Source organism: Bombina bombina, chromosome 12, assembly GCF_027579735.1.
Source record: "Bombina bombina isolate aBomBom1 chromosome 12, aBomBom1.pri, whole genome shotgun sequence".
NCBI lineage: Eukaryota > Metazoa > Chordata > Amphibia > Anura > Bombinatoridae > Bombina > Bombina bombina.
The window spans coordinates 94,498,163-94,526,059 of record NC_069510.1 but is presented as its reverse complement, the minus strand read 5'-3'; the positions used below and the strand labels follow the sequence as shown (position 1 = coordinate 94,526,059).

General features: G+C 40.3%; 1 protein-coding gene across 1 annotated transcript in view; it reads left to right on the top strand.

The window, feature by feature from the left end:
* HAUS7 (HAUS augmin like complex subunit 7) overlaps positions 1-27,897 on the top strand; it is a 58,921-nt gene that overhangs the window by 25,701 nt on the left and 5,323 nt on the right. The window contains exons 5-6 of the mRNA XM_053695418.1: positions 8,939-9,048; positions 13,749-13,907. Coding sequence (XP_053551393.1) covers positions 8,939-9,048; positions 13,749-13,907 — 269 coding nt within the window. The remainder of the gene's footprint in view (positions 1-8,938; positions 9,049-13,748; positions 13,908-27,897) is intronic.

The window sequence follows — 27,897 nt, the reverse complement described above, 5'->3', positions numbered from 1 at the left end:
CAGTGGTTCCTTCTGTATAAAGAGCCTGCCTATCCCTCCCGTCATCCGTGTACTTTTGCTTTGGTATTGGTATCCCAGAAGTAATGATGACCCGTGGACTGATCACACTTAACAGAAGAAAACATAATTTATGCTTACCTGATAAATTCCTTCTGTAGTGTGATCAGTCCACGGCCCGCCCTGTTTTTTTTTTTAAGGCAGGTAAATATTTTTTAAATTATACTCCAGTCACCACTACACCCTTGGCTTCTCCTTTCTCGTTGGTCCTTGGTCGAATGACTGGAGGTGACGTAGAGGGGAGGAGCTATATAGCAACTCTGCTGGGTGAATCCTCTTGCACTTCCTGTAGGGGAGCAGTTAATATCCCAGAAGTAATGATGACCCGTGGACTGATCACACTACAGAAGAAAGGAATTTATCAGGTAAGCATAAATTATGTTTTTAATTTAAATAGTTTTTTTATTATTGCCCATAAAACATCAACAATAATACTGTGACAGAGAGAAAAACTTATGTCAAATTACACAGGCCAAACATGTTAAGATTTTCAAATTTCACAAGATATATAAACATATAACAGTTGGAAAAATGATTCATTGTAGGGGAGATCTCTCATTGTAAAGTCTCTTAAGTGTCCAAAAGCATAGTGTCCCAAGAAGCTTTACATAAAGGTCCATAACTTAACCATCGAGGACCCATGCCAGCACAAGCTTTATCATTGTCTGTTTAGCTATTGATTGGGCAATTGGTTTTCGACGCATGCTCCCTTAAGGTTTCTTATCTTTTTCTCAGATAGTGATATATTCTCACCAGGGAGCATCTTTATATTGGGGGTAACAATGTTAAACGTTTTTGATCACATCAACTATTGTCACTTAACCATAACCGTTAATTCTACTAATAACCTGGAACATAAATAATAAGAGTAATAAAAAGAAAAAAATAAGATAATAAAAATAAAAACAAAAAAAAGTCAAGGAAAGTAGTGTGTCGTCACTGTACCTTTATCTCTTATGTTATCTAGAGATATCTTACTCATCTAGCCTCATTTTATAATATCCTATTCAGAGCTGTCAATTATCCTTTTATCACCTCTATCTTGGCCTTGTTTGCCCTTCCTTCAACTTGCTGCATTCTCAACTGCTCTAGATCTCTTGTATGTATTACTCTCCATTATCCAATAATACCAGATCTTCTGAAATTGGGTTTCTGTATTCTGTATAAATGCAGCTGACTCATACATCAGATATACCGAGTGGATTCTAGCTAACACTTCTGACCACGATGGAGTATCAACCTTCCAATACTTAGCTATGGCTATTCTCGTTGTGGTGCATAAAATTCTAATGAAGGTGTTGATATGTTTGTTAAGTCTCGGTATGTTTTCATGTAGCAGGGCCTGAGCAGAGGTGAGAGAGATTCTTTCATCTAATACCCTACTCAGCAAAGAGGACAATTCGTTCCATACATCCCTAACTTTTGGACACTCCCACCACATGTGGATATATGATCCCCGTATCCCACAGCCTCTATAGCAAAAGTTAGAGCTCACAATTCCCATACGGGCCGTCTTAGTAGGGGTCAAGTACCATCTGTAGGATGTTTTAAGCACATTTTCTCTGAGATCAGCACTAATAAGTCCCTTACTAGCCTGGTGCAGAGTCTGTGTCCATTTATCTAGGTCCAGTTCCTTATCTAAGTCTGTTTCCCACTGTAACATTAACCTAGTTTTGGTGTTGGCTCTCGTTTCTTGGATGGAGATGTAGAGTCTAGATATCGCTCTTTTGGACCTAGTAGTTGAAGTGCATAGTTGTTCTAACTCAGTTAGCCGATAACAAACTGTGTGCTGTGAGAGGTAAGTCCTTATGGCTGAGGTTACCTGAAGGTATAGAAACCACTGGAGTGGAAGAGGATCCAGTCTCTGCTGTAGCTGGGTGAAAGTCATTATCTTACCCTGAAGTTGCATGTCAGCCACCCTGTACAACCCCTTGTTCTCCCATTTCTTAATATGATGCCTAAATTCCTTATGTATGATGTTCTTTAAGGGCCTAATCACTGTGTGTGCAGGGAGTAATATCTCTGTGTGACTCAATTGTTTCCACTGGTGTCTAGAATATTGCGTGATCCTGTTCTGAATTAACTTGCGGTCGCTATAGGTTTCATCTCGCCAGAGTATGTCATCTGGGTTCTCCTGCCCCGCCAGTTTTGCTTCTAAGATAGGCCAGAGCACTTCATTTTGCTTTCTACTTAGGATTGAGTCTTGGGCTAACCTTGCTGCTTTATAATAATCTAGTAAGTTTGGGGCCCCCACTCCTCCCAATTGCCTATGTCTGTTTAGAATTTGACGAGGGATTCTCGGGTGCTTGTTGTCTCTCAGGAAACTATGAATGTCTCTCTGTAAATTTACTATATCTGGGGTCACAATCTTAATTGGAAGCACCCTGAACAAATAAAGAATTCTGGGTAGAATCGTCATCTTAACCGCGGATAATCTACCATACCATGAGAAACCCATCTTACTCCATTTTCTCAAATCTGATCTCATGGTTTTAAGCATCGGGGCGTAGTTTGCCTCATATAACTTAGACGAGTGTGTTGTCAGTTTTATACCTAAGTAGTTAAGCCCGTTCGGTACCCATCTGAAATCAAAATTGGCCTCAATTAGTTTTATAGTGTGTTTTGGTAATGATAGTGGGAGTGCCTCACACTTCTCTGCATTAATTTTGTAGCCTGATATCTGGGAGAATGAGTGTATTGCTTGGTAGACATGAGGGAGCGATACCAATGGCCTGGAGATAGTGAGCAACACATCGTCCGCAAATAGAGTGATTTTGTGATTAAAAGTACCTACCTCTAGGCCAGTTATATCTGGGCAGTTGCGAATATAGGCCGCCAATGGCTCAATACAGATTGCGAATAATAAAGGTGAGAGTGGGCATCCCTGTCTTGTACCATTTAGGATGGGTATATTATCTGATTGGTGTCCAATTGCCCTGATATGTGCTGTAGGTGATGAGTATAATCCTTTAATAGCTTGTAGAAATCTATCTTTAAAGCCTAGTTCTGTCAGCAGTGTTATCATATACCTCCAGTCAACCCTATCAAATGCCTTCTCCGCATCCAACGAAAGGATCAGAGAAGGCACTTTGTGGTCCCACAGAAAGTCTATAACAGATACCATTCTACGAATATTGTCTGGGGCTTCCCTATCCTTAATAAATCCTACCTGATCGGGGTGTATTATTCTGGGTAATATATGTTTCAATCTGTTGGCCAAAATTTTCGTTACTACTTTAAGATCTTGGTTGATTAGGGAGATTGGACGGTAGCTAGAACAAAGAGTAGGGTCCTTCCCTTGTTTTGGGATGACCACTATCTTAGCTCGTAGCAATTCTGGGGGTATCTCTCCTCCTTCCATTATGTGATTCGCAAACACCAATAAGTGGGGGATTAAGATGTCTTTGAACGCTTTATAATATTCTCCAGAGAATCCATCAGGCCCCGGAGCCTTACCCGGCTTAAGGTCCTTAATGGCACTGATCACCTCTGCCTTTGTAATTTTGGAATTCAGAATTGTATTATCTTCGTCAGTGAGTGGTTGTAAATTTGCTTTTAGTAGGAAAGACCTAAACAGCTCTCTTGTTTCCAGCGTCTGTTGCACCTTCGTGCCATCATATAGATCTCTATAAAACTGGGCAAAGGCGTTAACAATTTCTTGGGGATGGGAGGTTAATCTGCCAGACGTAGTCTGAATAGTTGGTATGGAGAGGATTTGGTAGTTATCCCTGATCTTTTTAGCAAGATATCTATCGGGCTTATTAGCAAAAATAAAGTAGTTAGTTTTCAGTTTCTGTGCTGCCCTAATAGATTGGTCATTAAGAATATTATGTAATTCTTGCTTTTTATTGGTAAGTTTATGTAAGGCTATTTTTGAGTTAGTTGCTTTATGAGTTTGTTCGAGTTTAGCAATCTCAGCATTTAATCTTCTAATTGTAGTCTCTTTTTGTTTTTTATACGTTGCTTTCTCCTTAATTAGCATCCCCCTGATTACTGCCTTATGTGCCGCCCAGGGTATAATAGGATTTACTGTCGTGTCTATATTAATCTGCCAATATTCTTTTAAATTTTGTAATACTTTGTCTTTTATATGTGGGATTTTAATACAGGTTGGGTCATAGGTCCACGTTTTGATCCTTCTCGGGTCAGTTAAGTCACCAAAACAAAGTATAGTCATCGAGTGGTCTGACCATACACAGGGCAGGATATCTACTGAGTGTAGTGTCGGCTGAATAATTTGGCTTGTAAAAACATAGTCAATTTTTGAGTAGCTGTTGTGGGCTGCTGAGTAATAAGTGGTTTCTTCCCTCCCTCTATTCATCAATCTCCAAGTGTCCTGCAGCGTGTGTTGGTTTAGTGAATCTAAGATATTTTTTGCTGTTACTCCTTGTCTCTGTTTTTTTTTGGAATGTAGAGTAAGAGTCTGTTTAGTCAGTGTCTGCAAGTCAATGTTAAAGTCCCCTGCCAATATGATTCTCCTTCTAGACCAACCCGTCAACAGATTAGAGATCATGTTAAAGAATTTATCTTGCTGTTCATTAGGGGCATACACGTTGCACAAAAGCACCTCCTCCCCCCCCAGCTGCCCCAAAACCAACAGGTATCTGCCCTCCTTATCCGATATTGTTTCCTTATGTATGAATGGGATCGAGGAATGAATTAGGATAGAGACTCCTCTTTTCTTTGCATCTAATGCAGAATGAAATTGCATTGGATAATCTCTTGCCCAATATTTGGGGATAGTGGTTTTTAAAAAATGGGTTTCTTGAAGATAGATAATAGTGGCCCTCAACTTTCTATAATTTGACATCGCTGTTCGCCTTTTCACATCGGTGTTTAAACCTCTCGCATTGTGCGAGAGTAAGACTATTTTAGGTAATGACATAACAAGGAATTATCTGTAAGTGCGTATTTATCTTAGCGCTATATGTATGGAGGTCATGTGGTTGAGTCATACCGCCCCAGGGAACTCTTGTACCTGTATATGTGAAATACTCCCACCTCTGCTCAGAGAACCTTCTCGACCCTTCAGGGTTCCAATCCCTTTGTAAGACAGCTTTAGTAGATGAGACTATAACCCTTGTACAGTGATTCGTATATCTATTTGAGAAAAAAATAAAACATAACATAAAGAACAGTAACTTATAAAAACAAACATTTCGATTGAACATATAGCCAACCAGGAGTTAGGTAAACCTTAAATGCTATCCTAACACAAATTGCTAACATTACTTTACTCCTAAGGAGTGAGGAAACTCATAGTAGATCCCCAGATCTTGTCTCCCGTCAACCTCTCAGGTTTCAGCCTATCCGAGAGGGACAGGAAACAACTTGAAGTGAGTCCATCCCAGTGTTATCTGTTTAAGGCAGTTTTCTACATTCTAAAGACTTCAGGTTTTAGCCTTCTTCTTGGTTACTTTCTGCCATTTAGATCTCTGGGATTTTGCACGGGGCTGGGGAAGACCAGATGTGTGTGGTGGGGGTTCTTCTGACAGGTGCTCCGGAGGTTCTAGGTTCAGAAATTTGCAAAGATCTGGTATTTCCTCCACTGTTTTGATTGTAGATGTTTTACCATTTCGCAACACATGTAGTGCAAAGGGGAAGCCCCATCTGTAGGGTATATTATTTTTCCTTAGCAAGAGGGTGAGGGGTCTAAGTGCAAAGCGTCTCTGTAGTGTTTTAATACACAGGTCTTGGAAGAACTGGACTATATTGCCTTGGAATTTGAACGTGGGATTTTGTCTTGCAGCTGATAGAATTTTTTCCCTGTCAGGAAACCTCAGTAGCTTGATGATGACATCTCTTGGGGGTTGGTCCGGCTTAGGCTTAGCTCGAAGAGCTCTGTGTGCTCTTTCTATGAGATATTCAGAGTCCGCCGACTCCCCCAGAATGGCATGGAAAAGCTGTTGTAGATAGTTAGGCAGATCTTCAGCTCCCACTGTTTCGGGTATTCCTTTTAGTCTGATGTTTGACCGCCTGCTCCTATTCTCCATATCCTCTATCTTTTCCTCGAGTTCCATTATGGTTTGGTTCTGAGAGGTCAGGGACTGTGACACCATTGCTACTTCTTCACCCAATTCCTCAGTAGTTGATTCCAGCGAGTCTACTCGGCCTCCTAGTTCCAGAATCTCAGCTTTGATGTCTGTTAGACTGTTAGTAACCATGGTCTGGAAGCTGTCCATTTTCCCCCACAACTTTTCAAAGTTGGAGGATATGTCCTGTTTAGACACCAGGGTTTGCAAATCTGCTTTAGTTGCAGGGGTGAAATCCGCAGAGTTCTCCTCATTTTCTGAATCCATTTCCTCTTCAGTTTCAGCTAAGATCTGTTCTTGTGATTTGGGCGTTTTCGTGGTTTTGAAAAATGTGTCCATAGACAAGGGTTTTCCCCCCTTGTCCCCCTTAGACCCTTTTCTGGCTGCCATAATGCGTGCAGTAGTAGATGGTTAACTCTTGCAATAATCTTAGTTAATGAGTATCAAATCAACAAAGCAGTTCCAATATCTCAAAGTTATCTTTTTAAAGGTCTCAAGTCCTGCAGGACCCCCGCTCAGGAGCTAAGTGAGGCCTTCCCCTGCCACCAACACACTATCTTGTTATGCTCATCTGGGTTTCTCACTTCACTTTATTTATCTGCCCATTTGGAGATCTTATCAGGCTTCTGTCTTAGCATATGTATTAGTCATAATAAACAAATAGAGCGATTTACATTTTTGTTAGCAGTCAGAGATTTTATGGGCTCTTTACAAAGCAATCATGTCAGGCTGCAAAGGTGAACCTCATCAAATTATCACTCCATAACTTGTATCAGTTGCCTACTTTTATCTGAGCATATACAGCTATTCACCAAATAATTATCACATAGCAAGTAGGTAATGAAAGGAATAGTGAGCTCTCCTCTCCCCAGGGTATGTGTCCACACTGGACAGAGACGGTTAGGGAGTCTGGGATATGACCTGCTGACACGCTGTTCAGCAGGAAATGGAGGGGAGGGAGAGCAAACTGGTATTAATCAAATGTCTCAGTAGTTAAATTTATTTCTCACAGAGCAAACAGGGTTCAGCTTCTTGTGTCTATTTTTCTTTTGGTGAGAGTTCAGACCGCACCTTTCCACATGCAATGTCCCACTGTAATTTACAAAGAAATATAGTGGAAAGATGGCCGCGCTGTGTTGCGCACTTATTCTACCCACGTGGCTTCAGGCAGCCTAAATATCAGGGACCGCTCCCCAGCTTCTCCAGTAAGACTACCCCACCTCTCACTTTCTTTCCTCCTCTCAGACCTGGGTTAATGCTCTTACCCCTCTCCGGGTTAAATCTGCTGCGTGATGTGTCTACGCCGTAAGGCCTCAGCTTTCACTTCAGGCGGCAAGTGCAGCATTCCCCTCCGTAACTGCCTCAGTAGCTTGTGTCCCGGTCCGAGGTAAAGGTACTTGTATTGCGATACCGGATCGGGTCCCCGACCCTCCGGATCGCTGTTGAGGGGTGTCTGTTGCGGTCCGGTGTCAGCCTGCCTCCCAGCTCCTGTTTAACTGTCGCGCTCACAAGCGCTGAACTTCGAAAACTTCTGGCTGCTTTCAAATTATAGTTTCAAATTATAGTTAGGTGGTTTCTGCCATATAGTCAACACTTTTCCTTAAGTTAAAAAGTTTGATAAGGTCGCAATATTAGGTTTTATATGCAATAATTCAAGGAGCTCAGCAAAAACACGACTGCTCCTGATGGCTGCTGGCTCCGCCCCCCCATAAATTATGTTTTTAAAGGGACACTCAAGTCAAAATAAAACTTTAATTATTCAGATAGAGCAGCAATTTTAAACAACTTTCCAATTTACTTCCATTAAAAAAAGTGTGCAGTCTTTTTATATTTAAACGTTTTGAGTCAGCAGCTCCTACTGAGCATGTGCAAGAATTCACAGAGTAAGCGTATATGCATTTGTGAATGGCTGATGGCTGTCACATGATACATGTATGCATTTGTGATTGGCTGATGGCTGTCACATGTTACAGGGGGAGTGGAAATAAACATAACTTTTAAAATTGTCAGAAAAAAAATCGACTATTCATTTGAAGTTCAGACTAAGTGCTATTGCATTTTCTTGTTATCTTGCATTTGTTGATTATGCAAATCTACTGTGTTGAATGGTCCTTTAAGTATTTAGCCCATTTTTTATTTTTATGTTGAATAAAGGTTATGTTTTATTACACACATTTTGTTCTAGTCTGGGAAGAGTCTCTTCTTTATCCACATTATGTGTTTTTTGATGCAAAGCTCCACTTCCAATTAATGATAAATATTTAGTGCATTAGTATATTCTAGTTAATACTTGGTACATTTTGTTGAGAGATTGCCTTTGATAAGTACCATTGTTAATTTACAAATAGTATGCTTATTCCAAACATGTTCACTACAGTGTGTTTTATAGCACCTACATCAGAGGTCGACAAATCTGTTAGTTTAAAATTTAGGAGCCAGCAAGAATATTTAGGAACCAGAGTGGCTTCTTGGCTCCTGGCTTTGTCGAGCCCTGACCTACATTATTGAATTCCGTAATTTACCACATCAGTCGGGTAGCATTATGAGCCAATTTGCCTTACAAACTTATTTAGCAGCTAGTCCTGGAGAGCATCTACGGCTGGTTAGGCAAACTTATTTTGCCTTCTGCACTGTGCAGGACACCTACAGTTACTTCATGTTGGGTGTGAGAGGGTGGTCTGGCCCGGCTGTATTACTAATCAGGATTTTGCACGTTTCTTACAGTAGCTGCTCAGGCAGCAAACGCACAAATCTCACTTGCAGAGTTTATCCTAATAAGTCGCTGTGTCTTTGAGGGAGCAGTCCCAGTGTTCTGGTTTTATATGTGATTGTTTCTCTCTCCCCCTTAGGGTCAAGCCAGCCCACACAAACAACTCAGCTTTATGGGACAGTTACTGGATGTGGTTCACACTTGTGGAGACCCAACAAGCGGTGTGACGGTGGAATCTGCATCTCTCGGGTATTGAAAATATCTTGCTGATTACTTTACACCGTTTATATTTGTCCAATGCTTGCTGATTACTTTACTGTTTTATATTTGTCCAATGCTTGTTGAATACTGTGTGTGTGTATGTATATATATATATATATGTGTGTGTGTTGGCTGATTAAGTTTTTGTGTTTATGTATTTGACCTGTGCTGGCAGATTACTTTACTATGTGTGTTTGTATTTATTTATTTATTTATGTGTGTGTGTGTGTGTGTGTGTGTATATATACCCTGTTTATACATTTGTCCCATGCTGGCTGGTTACTTTACACTTTTTATATATTTTGCCACATTATCTAATTACTTTATATATACTCACGTTAAATTGTTCATGTGTTTGTTTCAAGTCAACTGATCACTTTACACTTATATATTTGCCCCATGTTGGCTTACTAGGGTTATATATTTGTCCCATGTTGGCTTACTAGGGTTATATATTTGTCCCATGTTGGCTTACTAGGGTTATATATTTGTCCCATGTTGGCTTACTAGGGTTATATATTTGTCCCATGTTGGCTTACTAGGGTTATATATTTGTCCCATGTTGGCTTACTAGGGTTATATATTTGCCCCATGTTGGCTTACTAGGGTTATATATTTTCCCCATGTTAGCTTACTAGGGTTATATATTTGTCCCATGTTGGCTTACTAGGGTTATATATTTGTCCCATGTTGGCTTACTAGGGTTATATATTTGTCCCATGTTGGCTTACTAGGGTTATATATTTGTCCCATGTTGGCTTACTAGGGTTATATATTTGTCCCATGTTGGCTTACTAGGGTTATACACTCACCGGCCACTTTATTAGGTACACCTTGCTAGTACCGGGTTGGACCCACTTTTTCCTTCAGAACTAGTTTAATTCTTCGTGGCATAGATTCAACAAGGTGTTGGAAACGTTCCTCAGACACTTTGTTCCATATTGACACAGTTGCTGCAGATTTGTTGGCTGCACATCCATGATGCAAATCTCCCGTTCCACCACATCCCAAAGGTGCTCTATTGGATTGTGAGCTGGTGACTGTGGAGGCCATTGGAGTACAGTGAACTCATTGTCATGTTCAAGAAACCATTTTGAGATGATTTGAGCTTTGTGACATGGTGCATTATCCTGCTGTAAGTAGCCATCAGAAGGTGAGTACACTGTAATCATAAAGGGATGGACATGGTCAGAAACAATACTCAGGTTGATTGTGGCGTTTAAACAATGCTCAATTGGTACTAAGGGGTCCAAAGTGTGCCAAAAAAATATCCCCCACACCATTACACCACCATCATTCGCAGCTGAAATCAAGACTCATCAGACCAGGCAACGTTTTTTCCAATCTTCTATTTCCAATTTTGGTGAGCCTGTGCGAATTGTAGCCTCAGTTTCCTGTTTTTAGCTGACAGGAGTGGCACATGATGTGGTCTTCTGCTGCTGTAGCCCATCTGCTTCAAGGTTCCACTTGTTGTACATTCAGAGATGGTATTCTGCATACCTTGGTTGTAATGAGTGGTTATTTAAGTTACTGTTGCCTTTCTATCATCTCGGAAATCGTCTGTCCATTCTCCTCTGACCTCTGACATCAACAAGACATTTTCGTCCACACAACTGCCGCTCACTTTATATTTTCTCTTCTCTTTTTCAGACCATTCTCTGTAAACCCTAGAGATGGTTGTGCATGAAAATCCCAGTAGATCAGCAGTTTTTGAAATACTCAGACCAGCCCATCTGGCACCAACAACCATGGCACATTCAAAGTCACTTAAAGGGACACTGAACCCAATTTTTTTTTCTTTTGTGATTCAGATAGAGCATGCAACTTTTTAATTGACTCCTATTATCAAATTGTCTTCATTCTCTTGGTATCTTTATTTGAAAAGCAACAATGTAAGTTTAGATGCCGGCCCATTTTTGGTGAACAACCTTGGTGGTTCTTGCTGATTGGTGGATGAATTCACCCACCAATAAACAACTGCTGTCCATGTTACTAAACCAAAAATTGACTGGTTCCTTAGCTTAGATACCTTCTTTTTCAAATAAAGATAGCAAGAGAACGAAGAAAAATTGATAATATGAGTAAATTAGAAAGTTGCTTAAAATTGCATGCTCTATCTGAATTATGAAAGAAAACAAATTGGGTTCAATGTCCCTTTAAATCCCCTTTCTTCCCCATTCTGATGCTCGGTTTGAACTTCAGCAAGTCGTCTTCACCACATCTAGATGCCTAAATGCATTGAGTTGCTGCCATGTGATTGGCTGATTAGCAATTTGTGTTGCCAAGCAATTGAACTGGTGTACCTACTAAAGGGGCAGTGAGTGTATATTTGTTGGCTTACTAGGGTTATATATTTGTCCCATGTTGGCTTACTAGGGTTATATATTTGTCCCATATTGGCTAACTAGGGTTTTATATATTTGTCACATGTTGGCTTACTAGGGTTATATATTTGTCACATGTTGGCTTACTAGGGTTATATATTTGTCACATGTTGGCTTACTAGGGTTATATATTTGTCCCATATTGGCTAACTAGGGTTTTATATATTTGTCACATGTTGGCTTACTAGGGTTATATATTTGTCACATGTTGGCTTACTAGGGTTATATATTTGTCCCATGTTGGCTTACTAGGGTTATATATTTGTCCCATATTGGCTAACTAGGGTTTTATATATTTGTCACATGTTGGCTTACTAGGGTTATATATTTGTCACATGTTGGCTTACTAGGGTTATATATTTGTCACATGTTGGCTTACTAGGGTTATATATTTGTCCCATGTTGGCTTACTAGGGTTATATATTTGTCCCATATTGGCTAACTAGGGTTTTATATATTTGTCACATGTTGGCTTACTAGGGTTATATATTTGTCACATGTTGGCTTACTAGGGTTATATATTTGTCACATGTTGGCTCACTAGGGTTATATATTTGTCCCATGTTGGCTTACTAGGGTTATATATTTGTCCCATATTGGCTAACTAGGGTTTTATATATTTGTCACATGTTGGCTTACTAGGGTTATATATTTGTCACATGTTGGCTTACTAGGGTTATATATTTGTCACATGTTGGCTTACTAGGGTTATATATTTGTCCCATGTTGGCTAACTAGGGTTATATAGTTGTCACATGTTGGCTAACTAGGGTTATATATTTGTCACATGTTGGCTTACTAGGGTTATATATTTGTCCCATGTTGGCTTACTAGGGTTATATATTTGTCCCATATTGGCTAACTAGGGTTTTATATATTTGTCACATGTTGGCTTACTAGGGTTATATATTTGTCACATGTTGGCTTACTAGGGTTATATATTTGTCCCATGTTGGCTTACTAGGGTTATATATTTGTCCCATATTGGCTAACTAGGGTTTTATATATTTGTCACATGTTGGCTTACTAGGGTTATATATTTGTCACATGTTGGCTTACTAGGGTTATATATTTGTCACATGTTGGCTTACTAGGGTTATATATTTGTCACATGTTGGCTTACTAGGGTTATATATTTGTCCCATGTTGGCTTACTAGGTTATATATTTGTCCCATATTGGCTAACTAGGGTTTTATATATTTGTCACATGTTGGCTTACTAGGGTTATATATTTGTCACATGTTGGCTTACTAGGGTTATATATTTGTCACATGTTGGCTTACTAGGGTTATATATTTGTCCCATATTGGCTAACTAGGGTTTTATATATTTGTCACATGTTGGCTTACTAGGGTTATATATTTGTCACATGTTGGCTTACTAGGGTTATATATTTGTCCCATGTTGGCTTACTAGGGTTATATATTTGTCCCATGTTGGCTTACTAGGGTTATATATTTGTCCCATATTGGCTAACTAGGGTTTTATATATTTGTCACATGTTGGCTTACTAGGGTTATATATTTGTCACATGTTGGCTTACTAGGGTTATATATTTGTCACATGTTGGCTTACTAGGGTTATATATTTGTCCCATGTTGGCTAACTAGGGTTATATAGTTGTCACATGCTGGCTAACTAGGGTTATATATTTGTCACATGTTGGCTTACTAGGGTTATATATTTGTCCCATGTTGGCTTACTAGGGTTATATATTTGTCCCATATTGGCTAACTAGGGTTTTATATATTTGTCACATGTTGGCTTACTAGGGTTATATATTTGTCACATGTTGGCTTACTAGGGTTATATATTTGTCCCATGTTGGCTTACTAGGGTTATATATTTGTCCGATATTGGCTAACTAGGGTTTTATATATTTGTCACATGTTGGCTAACTAGGGTTTTATATATTTGTCACATGTTGGCTTACTAGGGTTATATATTTGTCCCATGTTGGCTTACTAGGGTTATATATTTGTCCCATGTTGGCTTACTAGGGTTATATATTTGTCCCATATTGGCTTACTAGGGTTATATATTTGTCACATGTTGGCTTACTAGGGTTATATATTTGTCACATGTTGGCTTACTAGGGTTATATATTTGTCCCATGTTGGCTAACTAGGGTTATATAGTTGTCCCATGTTGGCTAACTAGGGTTTTATATATTTGTCCCATGTTAGCGGAGTACTTTACAATGTTTACTTGTCCCATGCCGGCTGATTACTCTTGCATAGCTGATTTTATGATGCATTTCCTGAGTTGCCATGGTGCTAGTCTTGTTTTTTCACCTCTGACAGCTTTGACAAAGCATTTGTGACCAATGTTCGAGAGAATGAGGAGCTGCTGAAAGTGCTGTTCTCCAGTCCTCACTTTCATGCCACCCTTACCCCTGAGTGCAGCCCATGGCCAGCTGATCTCAAGCCACTCTTACTGGCCGAGGATCCGCTTCAGAAACGGTAAGTGCAGGGTTGTGGTGCTCCTGTTCTCCCTATCTTACTGGTGATTATACAAATGAAGTGGAAATTGTAACTGAGCCACTTCCTTAAAGTGTCAGTAAACCTTAAAAATAATGTTATATAATTCTGCACATAGTGCAGAATTATATAACATTATATTAGCGCAAACATTATAAAACATAATATACCCTTTTAATTTTTTTTAAAAAACGGCTGTTTTACAGACCCGCTCTGTTTATTTCACACAGCGCATCGGGCCAGCTGTATAGTCACAGCCCGGCCCGACCGCGCCATAAGACTAAGTGCAGCTCGCTCCTGCTCTGTCTGACAGCAGGAGCGAGCTGCACTGTGTATAATGGCGCGGTCAGGCCGGGCTGTGACTATACAGCTGGCCCAATGCGCTGTGTGAAATAAACAGACCCGCTCAGAAGAGCACAGAGAGCGGGTCTGTAAAACAGCCGTTTTTTAAAAAAAATTAAAAGGGTATATTATGTTTTATAATGTTTGCGCTAATATAATGTTTTATAATTCTGCACTATGTGCAGAATTATATAACATTATTTTTGAGGTTTACTGTCCCTTTAAATGGACAGTAAAGTCATAATTACGTTGTCATTATTCAGACAGAGCATACAGTTTCAAACAACTTAAAGGGGCATGAAACTCCCAATCTTTTTATTCCACGATTCAGACAGAGCGTGCAATTTTAAACATCTATTTATCTAATTTGTTTCATTCTTTTAGTATCTTTTGTTGAAAACAATACCTAGGTAGGCTCAGGAGCAGTAATGCATTACTGAGAGCTAGCTGCTGATTGGTTAAGGCATACATTTGTCTCATGTCATTGGCTCACCATGTGTGTTCAGCTAGCACCCAGTAGTCCATTGCTGCTCATTAAACAAGAAAATTAAAGAAATTTGGTAATAGACGTAAACTAGAATTATTTATTTTAAATAATACGCTCTGTCAGAATCATAAACAAAAGATTTTGGGTTTCCTGTCTTTTTACATCCATTATCAAAGCACAGTATTTTTATATGCACCCTTTTACTGAGCATGTGCAAGAGTTCACAGTGTATACATAAAATATTCTGATTGGCTGTTGCAGGGAAATGGAGGGAAATATTATTTACTGCTTATTTGAAATTTATAGTAAATGCTATTGAATCGTCTTACCCTGCATTTGTTGTATATTCAGTTTTACGGTACTTAAAGGGTCAGTAAACGTACAAAATAATGTTATATAATAGTGCAGAATTATATAACATTATCTTAGCCGTAGCTTTCTAATTCAAATGCATTGGGAGATTTCTTTATTCCAAATTTGGATTTACCTGGTCTCCGCTCCAGGCTCTACTAATCGGGTCTTGATTTTCAAAAGCGTTTCGCGGGTGCGCGCTGTATAGTCACAGTGTGCCCGATCGCGCCATTGAACTGAATGTTGCTCGCGCCCGCAAAGGGCTTTTGAACAACAAGACCTGCTTAGTAGAGCCTGGAACGGAGACCAGGTAAATCCAAATTTGGAATAATAAAATCTCCCAATGCATTTGAATTAGAAAGCTACCGCTAAGACAGTTTACTGTCACTTTAATGGTCCTTTTTAATCTGTTTATTGGGACAAAATATTGCAGACTGTGAATAACGCACACTGATATTGCCTTTATCCTCTATATTATTGCATCAGTAACACAAATAGTATGAGGTCATTCCTGTGCCCGTCTCATCCTTTTGCTACCTGGCAACACACTTTTATTAATATTGAAACCATGTTTGAAACCTTATTACCTCAGCTTTGACAATAAGCTGTGTGACATCTGCTAGCAGGTGGCATTTATCATGTGCGTTCATAATGCTCCAAATAAAATAATTTTCCCCTATCAGTGTGGTTTAGTGCCATTTGTGTGGTGGGCTAGAGCAGGGCTCGACAAACACAGGAGCCTGGTAGCCACTGGCTCCTAACTTTTTGGATTATTCTCCATATGTCTATATACAAATCCAACGGTCTGGCTCCTAAAAATATGCCTGGCTCCTAAGTATTCTTACTGGCTCCTAATTTTTAAACACATTTGTCAAGCACTGGCTAGAGAATTAAGACTCAGTAAGTTGTAACAAACTGATGTGACGTTGAGGGGGGTATTGCAAAAGGGGCTGCTTATGGTCACTGCTGGGACATGTTTACATAAGAAATGTAGTGCAACGTGCGTTATATAGGCCTTTATGTGATTACCAGAGGTTTCCAGGAATGTGACCCACACGCAGGGAAGCAAATATCCACTACTTCTGGTCTAGTAACACCACATTTATTATTATTTATTAAAGCGCCAGCATATTACACAGCGCTGTGACATAAGGTACAATAATCAAAATCCATTTAAATCATAGAGGGCCCTGTCTGAACCACCTTTACTTGAGATGATTGACAAGACAGAGGCAACACATAACTCGTGAAAGCTTTTCTCTATATTTACCAACGTTAAGACTGGTAAACTGCAGTGATATTCCCCCTGCGCATAACCAGATTATATATTTCCTGTGCATCCCTGATGACAGTGTATGACTTCCCACAAGTCTGTGCTTCCCTACTCATCATCTGTCCGCTCACATTCTGCACCCCACGTCTAATCCTCCCCAGTCTGCTACTGCACAACAATCTTGCGCTCACTGTAAATTAATTCCCAGGGGGGTGTGATGTGCATGTAGGAAAAAGGAAATCATCAGGACAGAATCAGAGTGACAGGTTGGAGGACTATGGGCTATACAGGAAGATGCTTTTTTCCTTCTTTAGAATTGCAGCCATTAAAGGGCTGACCTAATTAGTCTGGCACTGCTTTTTGTATTTTTTGTATTATTAATGTGATCTCTAAAGAGTGAAGTAGAGGCTGCTAGTAAATATGTTTCTACATTTATACAGAGCAGTTGATTGGGTGTCCTTAGATACAGCTTCCATACCCGTGAATGCAGCCTTATAGGTTTTAGAAAAACCTTACAAAATAAATGAATATATCCTCCAAAACTAGACCCAAAAAAACTATTGCCCAATTATACATCGCAATTCAAGCTGTGAATGAAAGTGATAAATCAAACCTGCTAGACAGATGGGAAAGAGACTTAGGGCTAGATTTATCAAAGCTGAGGCGTACAGGGGCACGTATACGCGCCCCTGTACGCCTCAGCTCGCCTGTGGCGGGGCGAAATTACCCGCAGGTAATCAACATTGCACACGAGCGCAATTTTGCGCTCGCGTGCAATCCCGCCCCCTGCCCGCGCAAGCCAATCTCCTCAGTCGGACTCGACCGCGGAGATTGAATTTCGCCACCTTAGAAGTGGCGAAGAGCTTAGGGAAGCAGCGGTCTGGTGACCACTGCTTGATAAATTACGGCGAGCAAGTTCTTGTGAGAACTTGCAGCCGTAGGGGCTTGATAAATCGAGCCCTTAATATAGAACATGACACCAAAAAATGGAAGAATATTTTTTCTCAGTCACATAGAGGATTACTCGGCGCTGACACGAGGGAAACACTATGTAAACAACATTCAGATGGTACCTTACACCCATTATTACCTCTCACACTAAAACCCACAACTCACGGCTTTGCTACAGAGGCTGTGGATTATAGGGTACATATCTCCACGTGATGGGAATGCCAAGATATAACCAGGATCTGGAATAGATTGTCACATTTCTTAGGCAGACTATTAGATGAGCTGATACAGTTGACTGCACCACAGGCATTACTGCATGAAAGGATCCCTAAATATAATACCCATATTAATCAATTCTTCAGAATCGCCTGTACAGCTACAAGAATATGCATTGCAAGATGCTGGAAAGAAAGGGTCCCCACATGGGAGGAAATACTGGGTAGAATAACATTCATCTATAAAATGTCAGAACAAGTAGCTTGGCTACCAAACACCACAGATAACTTTCAAAAGACATGTTTTTATTGGATGCTACATGATAACAATTGACACAATATAATATTATATAGCCCTAAATAAAGAAACTTTCTCACCCTCTTCATTAGGCTTTCCATATAGCAGACAACATATGATTTTTGTACATAAAGATAACCATGAGACTTCGGCAAACATATACTCCCTGTTGAGATAACCTGATAATTCCGATTATCCTAGCTTTGTGAAGGTATAATCTAGATTTTATTAAAGAGACAGAGACGAGTATTTTGCTATATATCTTTTCTCTTTACTGAGGGCAGCATTTTAAAGTACATTAAATTCAAACAAACAGAGAATACAGTACAGAACAGAACTTATTAACCAATGAGAACAGAGTTTGACATGAAGTGGACAAAGTTGACCAATGAGCATAGTCCATCACATTATAACATAGCCAGTAACTGTCCAATCTTCCTCTTTGAACTTTGTTGCGAAAACCAAACAGAATATTGTCCAAAAGGTAGAACATGAGTCCTAAAAACATGAAGATGAGGATGAAGAGGAACATTGAAGAGTAGTTTTGCTTGAAGAAATTTCTGAAGCCTTGGATAAAGGAAAACTTGCTTGAAGAGGTTGATTGTAGAAGCTGTATGTAATGCTCAGATGGTTCCTTGAAAACCTGAAGTGGGATTTTGCACTAGAAATAAATTAAAGTAAAACAATGTTAAAAATTATAATAAAAAGCTTTAATAATATATAGGGAGGGTAAAAAACATTATGTAAATACAATAATAATAAAACTTGGGAGGGAAAATACTCGTCTCTGTCTCTTTAATAAAATCTAGATTATACCTTCACAAAGCTAGGATAATCGGAATTTTATTACAAGGACAGAGACTCATATTTTGCTAGTTTAAAGCAAAGAACTTATGAAACCAAGTTAAAAGGAATAGAATGAATAGGTTTAAAATAAAATTGTCTAAAAACTGAATCTGATGACCAGTCGGCAGCGTTAAGGATATCTTGAAGGGAAGCGGATTTGGAAAACGCTTTTGAGGCAGAAGCTCCTCTTATTGAATGAGAAGAGAAAAAACTATCAACACCAGCTTGAGACATGACTCCTTTAACCCATCTGCTGATAGTAGGGGAAGAAACTGGTAAATGAGGAGGAGCGTAGGAAATGAGAAGTTGGTTGTGAGATGGAGACCTAAGCAAGGAAGTTCTCTGTTCGTATTCTTTAAGACAGAGAACTACACAAAGCTTAGGATGTTCTAAAAAATAAGGATAAAAAATGGATGAAGATAAAGTTTTTGTTCTTCGGGAAATAGAAAAAATGACTCCCTGAGGAGAAAAAGATTTTGAATTGAAATCAATAGCTTTTACGTCAGAGACCCTTTTACAAGATAAAAGACAAAGTAAAGTTGTTAATTTGACTGTAAGTTGTTTGAGAGATAAACTTTCATTATTAGGCCAAGAATTAAAGAGAGAAATAACTAAATCTACATCCCAAAAGGATGAATATTTAGAAGAAGGAGGGCGTTTAAGACGAATTGATTTTAGAAGTCTACAAATAGTAGGATGTTGGCCTATAGGGATATTATTAATTAGTTCATGACCCGCAGATATAGCAGATCTAGCTACATTTATTGATCTGTAAGCTAAACCAGATTGAAATAATGAAGATAGAAAATTAATTACTTGATTTAAAGGAGCTGAAATGGGATCCATGTGTCTTGAATTGCACCAGCTAGACCATTTAAGCCAGGAGGATAGATAACATTTTTTGGTTCCAGGGGCCCAGGAATCCTGAAGGAGGAGTCTAGCTTCTTCCGATAATCCGACGCCAGACCAGGAGCCCCTGAAATCATCCAGGCGATTAGATGAAGTTTGTCCTGAAGGACTAGAGGATGACATTGGTCTGAAGGATCTGTTAGAAGATCTGATCTGGATGGAAGTAGAATTGGATGAAGGAAAGATAATTCTAGTAGGAGAGGATACCATACTTGGGATTGCCAGAATGGAGTTATTATCAATAGAGAGATCTGTTGACGCTTGACAAAAAGTAGAGTCCTGAGAATCATGGAAAAGGGTGGAAAAGCATAAGCTCCTGTGATCGGCCATTGTTACAGAAAGGCATCGATTGCTAGAGCTTGGGGATCTGGTCTCCAGCTGAAATAAGGAGATATCTGATGATTCAGGCGAGAGGCAAAGAGGTCTATTGAGAAGGGACCCCTTAGGGATTGAATTTCTTGAAAAAGTAAGGAATTCAATTTCCAATCGCTGGAGTCTGTAAGATATCTCGATCCCCAGTCTGCCATTTGATTGTTCAGACCAGGAATATATTCTGCTTGAATGGATATATTCTGGGATAGACAATCGTGTATAAAAAGTTTCGTTAAATCTGACAAGTTTTTTGAGGCAGTACCCCCTAATCGGTTGATGTAACGAACAGCAGAAATGTTGTCCATTCGAAGAAGAATAGTTACAGGGGTTTTGTGTTTGACAAAACTTTGAACCGCAAAGGCTCCAGCAAGAAGTTCTAAGCAATTGATGTGGAGATTTTGTTCTGCAGGAGACCATTTTCCTCCTGTAATAAGGGGACCACATCTTGCACCCCAACCAGATTTGCTCGCGTCTGATTCTATAATTAAATCTGGTGAATTCCCGAAAATTGCTTTGCCATTCCAGGCTTCTATATTCAGGAGCCACCAATTCAATTCCTCCGAAGCTTCCGGAGATAGAGATATTTTGTCTTGGTAAGAGAATCCCTGTCGGAGATAATAGATTTTTAATCTTTGGAGAGCTCTGTAGTGGAGTGGAGCTGGAAAAATTGCTTGAATGGAAGAGGAAAGGAGACCTATAATCCTGGCTAAAAGACGAATAGGAAATAAATCTTTCTTCAAAAGATAGTGAATCTCTTTCTTGACTCTTTTGACCTTCTCCAAAGGGAGACTGAGAGATGCTGATGTGGTGTCCACATTGAATCCGAGAAAGATTAGGTTCTGGGAAGGCACTAGAATAGATTTTTTGAAATTGATAATGAACCCCAGGTTTTGTAGGAAGTTTATCGTCAAGGATAATTGATCCTTCAAAACAAGGGGAGAATGGTGGATAAGAAGGATATCGTCCAAGTATATTATTAGACGAATTCCTCTTTTCCTCAACCAGGCTGTGACTGGTTTGAGAATTTTTGTAAAAGCCCAAGGTGCAGAAGAAAGGCCAAAAGGCAGACAAGAAAACTGCCATAATCTGTTTCTCCATAGGAACCTCAGATATTTCCTGAAATCTAGATGTATTGGAACTGATAGTTAAGCATCTTTTAGGTCTAGTCTTACAAGCCAGTCTTTGTTGTAAAGACAGTCCCTTAAAAGATGAATACCTTCCATCTTGAAGTGATTGAAAACAAGGAATTGATTTAGTTCTCTTAAATTTATGACAGGACGAAGGGAACCTTCTTTCTTTTTTACGAAAAACATGTTGCTGATGAAAGAATCTATTGTGGAAGGTGCAGGTTCTATTGCATTCTTCCCCAATAGATCTGAGATTTCTATGTCTAGAAGGGATTGATCTTCTATAGAAAATTTTATGGGGAGAGGATGAAATTTTTGGAAGGGAGTTTTGATAAAATCTAATGGAAGGCCGGATATAGCCTGAATGACCCAAGGGTCTGATGTAATTTTTTGCCATTCTTTTATAAAATACATAAGTCTGCCACCTATCTTTGGGGAGGAAGAATTTGTGGAAATTAAGGTGGGAAAACTTACCTTGGAAGGGTCTCCTTGTACTTCTGATGTTTCTGGATACTCTATTAAAGTATGATCTACTTCTTGATGGAAAGAAGTTAGCATGAGCTGAGAATGAGGGTGTAGAATTCTGGAAGTGGAACCTTGAAATGTTTGAGTAGCGGCTGGAAAAGCGGTCCCTGCCTTTTCCAGCCCTGGAGAAAACCTTAAAAGGTTGAGGTTGATAAAATATTTTCTTGGTGTTTGTCTTAATTTTATTAAGGCTGTTGAAGGTATTTACGTATGAACTGAGCTGATGTAGACCAGCGTCGCCAAATAAAAGGCCATCAGCCTTAGGGCCCATTTCAGTCGGGGCAAAATCCGCAATTTTAGGGTCAAGACATCTGAGGATAAGCCTTCTTCTTTGGGTGGATAGGGAAGTGTTGGCATCCCCTAACAGGTAGACTAATCTTTGTATCCACTCTCTAGATACATATGGATCAAGCATAGAGTCTGAGGCTATAGCTTCCTCCGACAGTTCAAAAAGTTTAGTCACGGGGCCTAGTGTATCAAGTAATTTATCCTGACAGGATTTTAAAAATCTGTCAGGGCCTCTCCTTAAATTGGCGTTTTTATTACCCAAAAATTTTAATAAATTTTCATCAATGTTGGGGGTTAAATGAGTGTTATGAGGGAGTTCAGGGCGTGGGCACTCGGCTTTTAAAATACTTTTAGCTTTTGAGGTAAGGGGTTTGCGAATATAGTGATCTAAAAATTTTGAAACCCTTTTAGATGGTTTCCATTAGGTTGATCTAGGGTGTTCTAAATCATTAGGGTCAGTATAGGGATCACCAAAATTGTCATAGAGTTTAACTTTCTTAGATTTAGACATAAATTTAGGTTTTTTAGATTTAGTAATTTCTTCTTCAGAAGAAGAATTATCAATTAGATTATCCATAGATTCATTAGAACCCTCTTCATAATCTGGATAATATTTCTCTATTTGCAAATCTGAAGCATCCATGTTGTCAGATGAATCAGAAGCAATTAAAAATTTTCTTTTCCTAGAAAGTCTCTTTTTAATCTTTATATTTGCATCACTTTCTGAGTCTGATGATTCAATATTGCGCTGCAAGGCATGCTGGGAAATGTCAGAGCTGTGCTGACGTGAATAAACTCTTTTATAAGTGGAATGAGATTTGTCATATGGTTTAGACTTTACATTTCTCCAACATAGGTGTGTCCGGTCCACGGCGTCATCCTTACTTGTGGGATATTCTCTTCCCCAACAGGAAATGGCAAAGAGCCCAGCAAAGCTGGTCACATGATCCCTCCTAGGCTCCGCCTACCCCAGTCATTCTCTTTGCCGTTGTACAGGCAACATCTCCACGGAGATGGCTTAGAGTTTTTTAGTGTTTAACTGTAGTTTTTATTATTCAATCAAGAGTTTGTTATTTTGAAATAGTGCTGGTATGTACTATTTACTCAGAAACAGAAAAGAGATGAAGATTTCTGTTTGTATGAGGAAAATGATTTTAGCAACCGTCACTAAAATCCATGGCTGTTCCACACAGGACTGTTGAGAGCAATTAACTTCAGTTGGGGGAACAGTGAGCAGTCTCTTGCTGCTTGAGGTATGACACATTCTAACAAGACGATGTAATGCTGGAAGCTGTCATTTTCCCTATGGGATCCGGTAAGCCATGTTTATTAAGATCGTAAATAAGGGCTTCACAAGGGCTTATTAAGACTGTAGACTTTTTCTGGGCTAAATCGATTCATTATTAACACATATTTAGCCTTGAGGAATCATTTATTCTGGGTATTTTGATATAATAATATCGGCAGGCACTGTTTTAGACACCTTATTCTTTAGGGGCTTTCCCAAATCATAGGCAGAGCCTCATTTTCGCGCCGGTGTTGCGCACTTGTTTTTGAGAGGCATGACATGCAGTCGCATGTGAGAGGAGCTCTGATACTTAGAAAAGACTTTCTGAAGGCGTCATTTGGTATCGTATTCCCCTTTGGGCTTGGTTGGGTCTCAGCAAAGCAGATACCAGGGACTGTAAAGGGGTTAAAGTTAAAAACGGCTCCGGTTCCGTTATTTTAAGGGTTAAAGCTTCCAAATTTGGTGTGCAATACTTTTAAGGCTTTAAGACACTGTGGTGAAAATTTGGTGAATTTTGAACAATTCCTTCATGTTTTTTCGCAATTGCAGTAATAAAGTGTGTTCAGTTTAAAATTTAAAGTGACAGTAACGGTTTTATTTTAAAACGTTTTTTGTACTTTGTTATCAAGTTTATGCCTGTTTAACATGTCTGAACTACCAGATAGACTGTGTTCTGAATGTGGGGGAAGCTAGAATTCCCATTCATTTAAATAAATGTGATTTATGTGACAATGACAATGATGCCCAAGATGATTCCTCAAGTGAGGGGAGTAAGCATGGTACTGCATCATTCCCTCCTTCGTCTACACGAGTCTTGCCCACTCAGGAGGGCCCCTAGTACATCTAGCGCGCCAATACTCCTTACTATGCAACAATTAACGGCTGTAATGGATAATTCTGTCAAAAACATTTTAGCCAAAATGAACACTTATCAGCGTAAGCGCGACTGCTCTGTTTTAGATACTGAAGAGCATGACGACGCTGATAATAATGGTTCTGAAGGGCCCCTAACCCAGTCTGATGGGCCAGGGAGGTTTTGTCTGAGGGAGAAATTACTGATTCAGGGAACATTTCTCAACAAGCTGAACCTGATGTGATTACGTTTAAATTTAAGTTGGAACATCTCCGCATTCTGCTTAAGGAGGTATTATCCACTCTGGATGATTGTGACAAGTTGGTCATCCCAGAGAAACTATGTAAAATGGACAAGTTCCTAGAGGTCCCGGGGCTCCCAGAAGCTTTTCCTATACCCAAGCGGGTGGCGGACATTGTTAATAAAGAATGGGAAAGGCCCGGTATTCCTTTCGTCCCTCCCCCCATATTTAAAAAATTGTTTCCTATGGTCGACCCCAGAAAGGACTTATGGCAGACAGTCCCCAAGGTCGAGGGAGCGGTTTCCACTTTAAACAAACGCACCACTATACCCATAGAGGATAGTTGTGCTTTCAAAGATCCTATGGATAAAAAATTAGAAGGTTTACTTAAAAAGATGTTTGTTCAGCAGGGTTACCTTCTACAACCAATTTCATGCATTGTCCCTGTAGCTACAGCCGCATGTTTCTGGTTCGATGAACTGATAAAGGCGGTCGATAGTGATTCTCCTCCTTATGAGGAGATTATGGACAGAATCAATGCTCTCAAATTGGCTAATTCTTTCACCCTAGACGCCACTTTGCAATTGGCTAGGTTAGCGGCTAAGAATTCTGGGTTTGCTATTGTGGCGCGCAGAGCGCTTTGGTTGAAATCTTGGTCAGCTGATGCGTCTTCCAAGAACAAGCTACTTAACATTCCTTTCAAGGGGAAAACGCTGTTTGGCCCTGACTTGAAAGAGATTATCTCTGATATCACTGGGGGTAAGGGCCACGCCCTTCCTCAGGATCGGCCTTTCAAGGCAAAAAATAAACCTAATTTTCGTCCCTTTCGTAGAAATGGACCAGCCCAAAGTGCTACGTCCTCTAAGCAAGAGGGTAATACTTCTCAAGCCAAGCCAGCTTGGAGACCAATGCAAGGCTGGAACAAGGGAAAGCAGGCCAAGAAACCTGCCACTGCTACCAAGACAGCATGAAATGTTGGCCCCCGATCCGGGACCGGATCTGGTGGGGGGCAGACTCTCTCTCTTCGCTCAGGCTTGGGCAAGAGATGTTCTGGATCCTTGGGCGCTAGAAATAGTCTCCCAAGGTTATCTTCTGGAATTCAAGGGGCTTCCCCCAAGGGGGAGGTTCCACAGGTCTCAGTTGTCTTCAGACCACATAAAAAGACAGGCATTCTTACATTGTGTAGAAGACCTGTTAAAAATGGGAGTGATTCATCCTGTTCCATTAAGAGAACAAGGGATGGGGTTCTACTCCAATCTGTTCATAGTTCCCAAAAAAGAGGGAACGTTTCAGACCAATCTTAGATCTCAAGATCTTAAACAAGTTTCTCAAGGTTCCATCGTTCAAGATGGAAACCATTCGAACTATTCTTCCTTCCATCCAGGAAGGTCAATTCATGACCACAGTGGATTTAAAGGATGCGTATCAACATATTCCTATCCACAAGGAACATCATCGGTTCCTAAGGTTCGCATTCCTGGACAAGCATTACCAGTTCGTGGCGCTTCCTTTCGGATTAGCCACTGCTCCAAGGATTTTTCACAAAGGTACTAGGGTCCCTTCTAGCTGTGCTAAGACCAAGGGGCATTGCTGTAGTACCTTACTTGGACGACATTCTGATTCAAGCGTCGTCCCTTCCTCAAGCAAAGGCTCACACGGACATTGTCCTGGCCTTTCTCAGATCTCACGGATGGAAAGTGAACGTGGAAAAGAGTTCTCTATCTCCGTCAACAAGGGTTCCCTTCTTGGGAACAATAATAGACTCCTTAGAAATGAGGATTTTTCTGACAGAGGCCAGAAAAAACAAAACTTCTAGACTCTTGTCGGATACTTCATTCCGTTCCTCTTCCTTCCATAGCGCAGTGCATGGAAGTGATCGGTTTGATGGTAGCGGCAATGGACATAGTTCCTTTGCGCGCATTCATCTAAGACCATTACAACTGTGCATGCTCAGTCAGTGGAATGGGGACTATACAGACTTGTCTCCGAAGATACAAGTAAATCAGAGGACCAGAGACTCACTCCGTTGGTGGCTGTCCCTGGGACAACCTGTCACAAGGGATGACATTCCGCAGACCGGAGTGGGTCATCGTCACGACCGACGCCAGTCTGATGGGCTGGGGGCGCGGTCTGGGGATCCCTGAAAGCTCAGGGTCTTTGGTCTCGGGAAGAATCTCTTCTACCGATAAATATTCTGGAACTGAGAGCGATATTCAATGCTCTCAAGGCTTGGCCTCAGCTAGCGAGGGCCAAGTTCATACGGTTTCAATCAGACAACATGACAACTGTTGCGTACATCAACCATCAGGGGGGAACAAGGAGTTCCCTAGCGATGGAAGAAGTGACCAAAATCATTCTATGGGCGGAGTCTCACTCCTGCCACCTGTCTGCTATCCACATCCCAGGAGTGGAAAATTGGGAAGCGGATTTTCTGAGTCGTCAGACATTGCATCCGGGGGAGTGGGAACTCCATCCGGAAATCTTTGCCCAAGTCACTCAGCTGTGGGGCATTCCAGACATGGATCTGATGGCCTCTCGTCAGAACTTCAAAGTTCCTTGCTACGGGTCCAGATCCAGGGATCCCAAGGCGGCTCTAGTGGATGCACTAGTAGCACCTTGGACCTTCAAACTAGCTTATGTGTTCCCGCCGTTTCCTCTCATCCCCAGGCTGGTAGCCAGGATCAATCAGGAGAGGGCGTCGGTGATCTTGATAGCTCCTGCGTGGCCACGCAGGACTTGGTATGCAGATCTGGTGAATATGTCATCGGCTCCACCTTGGAAGCTACCTTTGAGACGAGACCTTCTTGTTCAGGGTCCGTTCGAACATCCGAATCTGGTTTCACTCCAGCTGACTGCTTGGAGATTGAACGCTTGATCTTATCGAAGCGAGGGTTCTCAGATTCTGTTATCGATACTCTTGTTCAGGCCAGAAAGCCTGTAACTAGAAAGATTTACCACAAAATTTGGAAAAAATATATCTGTTGGTGTGAATCTAAAGGATTCCCTTGGGACAAGGTTAAGATTCCTAAGATTCTATCCTTCCTTCAAGAAGGATTGGAAAAAGGATTATCTGCTAGTTCCCTGAAGGGACAGATTTCTGCCTTGTCTGTGTTACTTCACAAAAAGCTGGCAGCTGTGCCAGATTTTCAAGCCTTTGTTCAGGCTCTGGTTAGAATTAAGCCTGTTTACAAACCTTTGACTCCTCCTTGGAGTCTCAACTTAGTTCTTTCAGTTCTTCAGGGGGTTCCGTTTGAACCCTTACATTCCGTTGATATTAAGTTATTATCTTGGAAAGTTTTGTTTTTAGTTGCAATTTCTTCTGCTAGAAGAGTTTCAGAATTATCTGCTCTGCAGTGTTCTCCTCCTTATCTGGTGTTCCATGCAGATAAGGTGGTTTTACGTACTAAACCTGGTTTTCTTCCAAAAGTTGTTTCTAACAAAAACATTAACCAGGAGATTATCGTACCTTCTCTGTGTCCGAAACCAGTTTCAAAGAAGGAACGTTTGTTGCACAATTTGGATGTTGTTCGCGCTCTAAAATTCTATTTAGATGCTACAAAGGATTTTAGACAAACATCTTCCTTGTTTGTTGTTTATTCCGGTAAA